Here is a 9,760-nt window from a genome sequence, read left to right as displayed (position 1 = left end):
CAGTTTTACACAGAGAAACCCATCTCTAGAAACATACACACAAAAAAACAAAAAACAAAAGACGGTGCCTAGGGTACCAGGAGTCTACAGTCCTTTTGCCTCGCTGAGAAGAGGAATTCTGGAACTGGGATTTAGTTCATAAATTGGCTCTGTTTTGCTCCCCCCCACCCCACCCCCAACTTCTCACAAGCTCTTCCTTAGCTGAGTGGTCTTAGAGCACAGGCCTTAGCGTGTCACTTAGCAACAAGATTTTCGCGATGCTCAGTTCTCAGATAGTCAAGTGAGCCATCAATCCCCAGCCTCCCCCTCTGCTTGCCTTCAGCTCCCACCAGAGCCTCCTGTTAGACAATCGAGTGTGTGGCGGAGGGAGGGACCAAAGACGGGCGAAGTTTAATCATTGAACCGAGCAGCTGGAAGTATTTAACCCAAGCACCCACCTCCCCGCCCGAACTAGAGGCGTGCAGCACTCCACAGACAGAGAGTGTACGGAAGACTCGGCCCTCTCGGGAACAACCACACTTGGGAACATGTTTGCAGTACACTTGGTGGCGTTTTACTTCACCAAGCTGAAGGAGGACCAGATCAAGAAGGTAAGGGCTCTAAAGCTGAGGTGTCTGGCCCAGTCTACACTGACAGACCCAACAGACTCCCTCTCGGCAGCAAAAGGGATTAAGGCACTGGGGCGGGGTGGGGAGGGCAGCTCTAGAGTGCTTGCCTAGCTTCTATTACGTCCTGGGTTCAAGCCCCAGCAGGAAAGGAAAAAGTATTTAAGAGACTTTATTGGAAAAGATACAGGGAGCCAATACCAGTGAACGTCTCAGGGAGGAAGAGGTAGCAAGTGTCCCACATTGCTCACTGTCCCCCGTCCCGGCTTTCAGTCAGAGCCTCTTGGCAAATATGGGATATTGGAAGTCTTCAAAAAGTTCTAGGAACTTTGTGCCCAATTCAGGGCCATTTAGGGGCAAGGCCATGACGAAGGTCGAAGGTGAGTCGTTTATAAAGAAAGAGAACTTTTAAAAGTGCATCCGATTATTCACGTGTTTGAAATCACATGGAAATAAAGGCACCAAGACAAAACCTGGGATTTTATGATTTTGACACAGGGTCTTATATGGCCCACTCTAGTCTGAGACTACAACCTCAGTCTCCCAAGTGCCTGGAATTACAACCCATTCGGCATGGCTGGCATATACATTTTAACACAGTTGTAATTTTCAGCATGTCCTATTGTCCTATTAATAGGTCAGGTTTTTGGCTACTTTGCCCCAGCTACAAAATCAAGATGGGCTCTAGTTGACTGATGAGATCAGGATTATCTTCTGGCAGCTAAAATGAGTGCAGCCTGTGTCCCTGGTCACACTCACTGGCTGCTGACAGCTGCAAGGAGGAGGATGTAGCATCTCCATTGACAACAGGAGTCCTCCGGGCAACTATACTCTGCCAAGGTCACCCGGGCACTAACAGTACACTGAAATTGGCAGATGCCTCCTCTAGCCTTCTAAATGCTTTTCAAACTTTGAAAGAGGAAGTATGGTCCCCTTGTAGCCCCTTTTTTGCTAGTGGGTAAACTCCGTCTGTCTGCAGTCCATGAGAGCCAGGGCAAGCCGGAGAGTAGAAACCCATCTGCTTTGACAGCTTTTCATTCTGTCATTTGTTGGACTAGATTCCCAGAACCCCCTCTGCTGACTGCTTGAGGGGTGTAAAGTCCTTTGCAGCCCTGTTTCAGAACTCATTGCTGTTTCTACCAGCTGGGCGGAGAGGCCAGCCCTAAGGATAATCTTTGAGACTGAAACCTTTAGTTTGCAGTCACTTCATCCCCCGACTCCGTACAGTGGCTGGCCTTTTGTTCTAGCCTGGGATAAGGCTGGAGCATGTTTGTCCACCAGCCCAGGAACAGGTTCAAACAAGGCATTCCAGAGCCTCTGAAAGAAGGGCCAGCCTTAATCAATACCTGGGTTGAGTTCCTCCCCTCACTGTGAAAAGCAAGAAAGTCAGGAATCCCCAGAAGCCACCCTAATCAAGGGCCCAGCAGGTCCCTTGGGCTTGTGAGTACACTGGTTTGTAGCCAGTTTGACTCACAGCTTGAAGGACATTCCTCCACAGGCCAAAAACAGCTCTTCTAAAAGCAAAGTGTGTTGTCTGAGTGGTAATTCAGTGGTTCCTGTCCGACAGTTTACACACTTCCTGCCCCTGGCGTTGTCAAGGTCCTGGGAAGCTTGCCTTCAAAGATTATTCATTAGACCCTTGCACTGTGTTTGGAAATCTCAGAAGGACAGGAAGACAAAAAGAAGGCCACTGTCTGACATTCGTTTCCAGTTCAATATATTGATGTATTTGACCTATTGATAATGCTGGGTTGCACCTGGTCATTGACTCTCAGAGATGGATCATTCATAAGAACAAGGCAGATTGGGCTTTCAGTGTGTGTGTGTGTATGTTCACAGTTTAGTATGCCAACATTGCAAAATTATGGAGATGTTTACTTGAACACACCTTTAATTTCCCCCAAGTCCCAAGCCCTCTTGTGTGCTCTGTAGGCAGCCTTGCGCTCTGCTCCTGGTGTGCTTTTACGGTTAGGTTGGCACGCATTCTGCATCAGCTCTGATTGCTTCTGTACATATGTCTCCATCTTATCCGTGATTAACTTTCAGTGTCTTCCTTGGAGCACACCAAGTACGTGTGCCCTATGGCATCCCAGTTTCCCCTCTTGTTGGTTATGAGGGAATGTTCAAAACACTCTTTCCAACCACTAAAAGATTACAATATTAAAACAATAATATTCAGGTTCTCCCCTGAAATTGCTTCCTGATTTAACCCAGCATACAAACTGAATTCCCTCAATGGGGAAAAAAATTGCTACAACAAACAGTGGTCTATATTTATTATTCTCCCTACTTGGGATAATTTTCTGAGAATAATATGTCAGAAGTGAAATCAGGAGGTCAAAGTGTGGAAGCTGTTTTATGACTCTGCTCCTAGTATGAGTGAGACCTTTGGACCGAGTGATCCTTCAGGTCCCCTCAGGCTCCTTCCGTCTATAACTGAGCAGCCTTGAGCTTCAAGGCTTATCATCTGTCCCTCGAAAGCTTGCCAGGTCTTCTATTCCCTTTTGGTTGGAGGACTCTAAGGAAGAGGGCTTGGGCTCCTGCCACTCACGCCCTCCTGTGAGTCCTGCTCACACATGCCTCAAATTACCTGTCTGGATTGAAAATGGTGCTTTTTCGGTTTTCTTCCAACATGTCTCAGGCTCCTCCTAACTACTTTGTATCTTTAGGAAGATACAAAAAAAAAACCCAACCCCGCCCCACCCCGCCCCCAAGTTGACATTCTTCCCTGACTAATGCTCACCAAAAGAGCAACTCAAGATGCTAACTGATCATTAGTTGGCAGCTTACCTGTGACCCCCTGCCCGCCCTGACATACACAGTCTGTGGGTGTCTGGAGAAGTTCTTTATGCTTAAGCAGTGGCTGAGCAGTGAGTCCAGGCTCTGCCTGGGGTCTTTGGCAGGGCAGTAAAGGATCAAGCTGAGTTCCCACATAGCGCATTCCATCCTTCCTCTGCCCCAATTACTTGGGTCATGCCCTTTCTACCCAGTTTTCTCCGTATGTGCAAGTTTGTGCCAACCAATTAGTCATCAACTGCTGAGCCGGAAGGCCTAATGAAGCATGACCTGGTTACATCGGATCTTCCCAAATACCCTGAAAGCTCAATTGTCCTTTTTGTTGGTGGGCCTCTGATAGTTTTCTGGCCTCTCTTTATCCCCCACCCTACCTCACCCCCACCCCCAGTCCCCAGAGCCAGGGGGCCATTTCACCATCTTGGGACTCTTGATCGAATCCTTCTGTCCTCTGGGCCGAGCTGAAGAAGACCTCCCTCTGTAGCCAAGGATGAGCTTGCGCTCCTGATCGATCCTTCTACCTCTACCACGCATGTGCAAGAATCACAGAAATGGGTCACCAGGCCAGGCTCTGTGTGGCTTTAAAAATTAGACTTAGTGAGCCTCTGTCTCAAAAAGCAGAACAAAACATCTGAATTAGGATAACGGCACTACCTCCTTAAACTGTAATAGAGATTTAGAGAAGGACTGCAATTGGAAATCAAATTTCCTGCTAAGCTTCCTAGCAGCCAAAAAGCCAAGGGCAATGTGTTTGGTTGGATGGAAGAAAGCTTCTACAGTAAAGCCAGGCATGGCAACACAAACCTGCAATCACTCAGGAGACAGAGGCAGGGGCATCACTAGTTTGAGGTCTACCAGGGCAACTTAGCAAGTTGTGGGCTACCCTGATTTACATGGCTGTGTAGTGGGAAGCAGTCTTAAACAGCAACAAAAACAAAACAAAACCAGATAGAGAAAATTAGGCACCTGAGATTTGAGGTATGGCTAATCTTCACAGCAGAGAGAGAACGGTGCGTGGTGAGGGCCAGGAATTGGAGATTAGACACTGAAGCACACTCCCACACACCAACTGAACCAGGGCTTGTCTCGGGGACTACTTCCTTCCTCAGTTTGCCCTTCCGAGGAATCAACCTGCGCTATCTCCATCTCCCATTCTGTTCTCCCACCTCCCTGCTGGTGGTGTGCTGGTTAGGAACCTCAGGAGCACATAGAACAAAGCTGTCCCCAGAGTCAGGAGTGCAGCTCCTCTGTAGAACTGGGAGTTCACAGCCTTAGCTGGGAGTGAGGGCAAGCACCTGCAGCAGCAGCCAAGCCTAGCCAAGCCGGCATCTCTTCCAGGTGGACAGGTTCCTGTATCACATGCGGCTCTCGGATGAGACCCTGGTGGACATCATGGCCCGCTTCCAGGCCGAGATGGAGAAAGGCTTGGGGAAGGACACCAACCCCACTGCCTCTGTGAAGATGCTGCCCACGTTTGTCAGGGCCATTCCAGATGGCTCAGGTGAGCGGGGCTCAGGCTGACAGAGACTCCCTTCCCTCTATTCCCATACCAGCCCCTTAGCTGATGAGTCACCATTGCTTGCCTCTGTCTTTTTCTAACCTCTCACCTCCCTCTGCCCCAGTCCCACTAACTGAACACTTTTGGGGTCCACATCAGAGACCCTCAGATTGTCTTCTACCCACCCACCACATCCTCATTCCACTTGCTCCCCTCCTGCAGAGTCCCCTCCCGCTCCCGTTCTTGCACCTTGATTTTTTTCCAGATACAACCCAGAGATCACCCACTGCCTCTCTCTAGGAAATGTCCCCATACTAGGATAGGGGCTTGTTAGGACCCTTGTCACAGTTGTGGGTGACAGTCTCCAGAAGCCAGGGCTTGGTTACCACATTGTTCTGAGCACTTACCAAATACTAGCCCCTGACACAGGTGTTGAATGAATGGTACGTGGCCTTTAGATTCCAGGCTAGAAGCAGTAAGTACTGAGAGGACCAGTGTGGGGAAGTAATGCTAAGTGACCATCCAAGGAATCTGGACTCCAGGTCCAGCTCCATCACACCTTAGAGACTCCAGGCAGCCATTGGCCTTACTTCTTCATCTGTCAGATGGGGGAAGTGGTCCATCCATATGCTGGGCTGGGTATCAAACCCAGGGCCTGGGCCGTGCTCTTGGCCATGCTGGATAAGTCCCTATGGCTGAGCCACATTCTCAGCTCCTATGTATTGGGTTACTGTTGCTTTTCTGCTCTTGGGATAGGAGGCAGGAACTCTGAAGGAGTCCACTCAGGCCCAGATGATGGCCCCAACAAGTCTCTGCTAGGACCTGGGTTCCATGTTTGCCTGAGCATAAGATCTACCCATGTGTGGTGGCTCCTACACATGGTCCCTGGAGACTCTGGTAACATTCCCATAAATACCATGGGTTAACACAGCACACATTCTGCTGTAGTTCACAAAGTCAGACGTTTGAAATGGGTCTCGCTCAGCTAAAGTTAAATTGTCAGCAGGGCTGTATCCCTTCTGGAGACTCTGGAGGCAGTTAAGGGAAGATAGCTTTCTTGCCTTTTCCAGCATCTAGAAGCACCCATGTGATCTTTTCGTCCCCAAGCCAATGGTGTGTCTTCAGAGCTTTCTCCAACTCTGGCCCTCTGCCTCTCTTTTCCAAATCTAAAGGCCCTGTGATAATAACATCAGGCCCACTGAGATAATCCGGGCTAATCTCCCAACGTAAAGGCCAGCTGATTCTGAGTCTGCCTGCAGCCTACAACCTTGATTCACCTTTGCCATGTGTCCCAATATAGGCGTAAGACCCAGAGATCAGGATGTGAGCCTCTGGGGGAGGGGAGGGGCATTCAGCTGCCATCCAGTGTGCCAACTTCAGTTCTGCTAAAGCCATAAGATAAAAAAGAAGTGCTGTTTTGTTTTGGTTTTTCCTTGAGCACACAGTGCCATTGTGGAATGCTAAGGTCTTTCTGGCATGCGATCCTCCCAGAACATCATGGGGTGACAGCTGTTGCTGTGTCTGACTGTGAAGCAAGAGGATTCTCCAGTTTCGGGGTGTCAGTGCTCAAAGCCTTAGAGCTATTGAAGAAACAAAGACTGAAGCTTGAAGTGTACTTAGGGGACCTCCAATTTGATTAACAGGATTCTGGGGACCAATGCTTGGGTCAAAGCAGCAGGGGGAGGCACGGCATCCTTCCTTGCAGGTGGGTGCTTGTGGGTAATGTATTACCTAGAGGAACATGTGATTTGAAGAGGTGTGACCCTACTGTGAAATCTGGGCACTGCCTCTGACACCAGAAGAGGGTGCTTGGGGACTGTGGTCCTTGACAGGTCGTCCAGGGCCATCTGACACCTGAGTCATAGGGCGTGTGTGGGGTGGTGAGGAGTACCAGGTCTAAGTCCTCCTAACCCATGCTAGGTGTGGCTCTGAAGCCAGGGAAAGTGACCTTGGGTAGTCTGGTGGCTGTGGGGCTGCTTCAGAAAGTTTAGAGATGAGACTCCCTCCCAAATTCTACAGCTTCGTTCTCTTGCATCCAGGACACATATCCGGCATTGTTGACCTCTGATAACCTCTCATTACCTGATACAGTGCCATGCTATTATTTAGCCATGGGGCCCAGGGTCTCTAATAGATGCCCTTGGCAACCCCTATACCACTGTTCTGCAGTCTGCATCAGTAGAGTATAGTCAGAACATGGCACCCATTTGTAGGTTGTCAGTGGAAGAGGCCAAGGGATGTGCTGTCTCCCCATGAAGAGTGGGTCTTCAAGTTTGCTGAATCGAACAACAGACAGAGCCACAGGAGAAAGCGTGCAGCCTCATCAATGTGCCCATGAGCACAGGGGCCATATGCAACATGGGACTCTGGGCCCCTTAGTAAGGAAGCTAACACAGGCCTTTCTCGTCAGGACCAAAGGCCTAAAAGTGAGGGCTTTGTAGCTAGCGTCTGCCTCCTTCTCAGCCACCAGAAAGTACAAGAGTGACACCCATCTCAGATTGTGGTTGTAATGGTGTGATTCTTTGTTCTTGTATAGCAGGCTCTCTCCCTGACCTCCGTCTCCACCCTTTGGTGAGGGCCAGGGTGAGTCTTAAAGCCCACTGAGCTCACAAAGACCAGATTGACCGGCCCTAGGGCTACAGAACCTGGGTTTCATCTTTGCTGTGGCAGAAGATGCAAATGCACCAGGGCAGTTCCTAGACATGGTTTCCATGTCCTCCCCTGGGGAATGTGGGTCTCCAGAAATCCTTGTAATTTGGCTTCCAGGCCCCCATAGGAGACACTGTACTAGGAAATAGGAAAGGAGTTGAGGTGCAGGCCCCAACAGTGGCTTAGGGAATGTTAGGGTTCAAACCTGGGATGAATGGCTGAGGTGCCATATTAAATGGGCTAGCCACCAGGCTCTCCAGATATTCCTTGGTCCCTATCTGTTTCAGGGCCCTCCTGGCTGGCATACCCAGCCCCCTATCCTGAACTCTCCAGCCCAGGGGGCTGGGCAGCTCTTTCCTATAGAATCTAACCATTTTGGTTACCTACCCTCTTTGTGCCTTTGGACTTCCGGGCTGCTGCGCCTGGTTCTCCTCTCTTCTCCTCTCCCTCCCCTGTCCCTCTCCCACACAGCCCGGCTCAGGGTCATGTCCACTCTGGGCTCTCCACTTATCTACAATAAACCTTCTCCTCTGCCATCCCTAAGAGCAGCCGTGCATGGTCTTTTCTTTGCCTTTTTATTTTATTTTTTTCATTCAGGGAATGGAACCCTTGCTCCCCACCTCCAGAGGTTTTTTGTTTTGTTTTGTTTTGTTTTTTGTTTTTTGTTTTTCCTTTTGTGCATGTTTGTGTGCGTGTTGGTGCACATGTGTGGGAGTGTGTGGGTGTGTGTGAGTGTGGAGGTCAGAGGTTGCCATCAGGGACTTTCTCAATAGCTTCCCCCTGTATTTGTCTCTTACCTAGTATTCACTGATCGGCTAGAATGGATGTCCGACAAACCTCAGGGATCCTCCTCTCATGCACCACAGTGACTGGCTTTTTACATAGGTGCTGGGGATTGAACTCAGGTCCCTAGGCTTGTGCAGCAGTCCCTCACTTTACCAACAGCCCTTTCGGTAGCCCCTGCAGAGGAAGGCCGTTTTCTTTTTCCAAATGAGTCTTTTTTTTTTTTTTTTTTTTTTTTTTTAAGATTTATTTATCATATGTAAGTACACTGTAGCCATCCTCAGACACCCCAGAAGAGGGCATCAGATCTCATTACAGGTGGTTGTGAGCCACCATGTGATTGCTGGGATTTGAACTCAGGACCTGCGGAAGAGCAGTCAGTGCTCTTACCTGCTGAGCCATCTCGCCAGCCTCTGCGGCCCCCCCCCCCATTTTCTTTTTTCTTTTTTCTTTTTGGTTTTTCGAGACAGAGTTTCTCTGTGTAGCCCCGGCTGTCCTGGCACTCACTTTGTAGACCAGGCTGGCCTCGAACTCAGAAATCCACCTGCCTCTGCCTCCCGAGTGCTGGAATTAAAGGCGTGCGCCACCACGCCCAGCTCCCATTTTCTTAATAATTGTTGTGAAAGATTCTCCTTACCCTGTTCTCTTGTCCTGCCTGGGCAGGGCCTCCCCCGCATCCCCCCAGGGTCCAGGAAGTTATTTCTCCAAGATTAGAGTCATACCATGTGAAAGGGACCAGACCACATGGTTTCCGTGAAATGACATCTTGAGTCACACCGGCAAGGGAGGTGTTTGCACAGTGATAAGGATGTGACTCTGGACAGAGGGAGGAACTGACTCGAACCAGGTCTCAGTTTGCCACCTAGAATCCCGCAGAGGGGGCAACTCCCGCTGGCTGGAGACCTTTTTCAAAACTCTCCATCAGATTTGCCCTTGTCTGCCTTAAGCCCTTATGGCTCAGTCTCACCTTCTGTGACTCAATCCCATCCCCCACTGGCACACACTCTCCTCTCCACCTGGCTTCTGACTCCCTCTGTGGGGAACTGGAGAGCTATCGCCTATCATGTGAGACCCCACTCCCATCCCCCACCCGACCCCACAAGCTTCCCAAGCAGAGCCTTTGTCTGATTCAGCACCGTGCTTCTGATAAGCTTCCTCAGGGGGCTCACACCCTGGCATCTTGGCACTGGTTATGGAGTAAGGTGCTCCTGTGAATGTTTGCAAGACTTCTCAGCCAGAAAAACCAGGGTGCGTGCTTATTGATGTGCACGGGTGTGATAAGTGCATAGGATTTTGTGCCTGGATTCCTTGGCCCAGTAATAAACCTTAAGCCACTCCCTCGGGCTCAGTTCAGTGGTAATCTAGGGAGATAATCTTTACTTGCTTCCACTGAAACAAAATTCTGGCTGGGTCTATAAATGATTGACACATT

The 9,760-nt window shown here is 49.7% G+C and overlaps 1 protein-coding gene across 1 annotated transcript in view; it reads left to right on the top strand.

Moving 5' to 3' along the window:
• The first annotated feature begins 485 nt into the window (after positions 1 to 485).
• Positions 486 to 9,760, top strand: part of Hkdc1 (hexokinase domain containing 1) — a 39,320-nt gene continuing 30,045 nt past the window's right edge. The window contains exons 1-2 of the mRNA XM_021174451.2: positions 486 to 590; positions 4,737 to 4,899. Coding sequence (XP_021030110.1) covers positions 528 to 590; positions 4,737 to 4,899 — 226 coding nt within the window. The 5' untranslated portion in view covers positions 486 to 527. The remainder of the gene's footprint in view (positions 591 to 4,736; positions 4,900 to 9,760) is intronic.

The sequence above is a fragment of the Mus caroli genome, chromosome 10 (assembly GCF_900094665.2).
Source record: "Mus caroli chromosome 10, CAROLI_EIJ_v1.1, whole genome shotgun sequence".
Lineage (NCBI taxonomy): Eukaryota > Metazoa > Chordata > Mammalia > Rodentia > Muridae > Mus > Mus caroli.
This window is presented reverse-complemented; position numbering and strand designations above follow the sequence as displayed.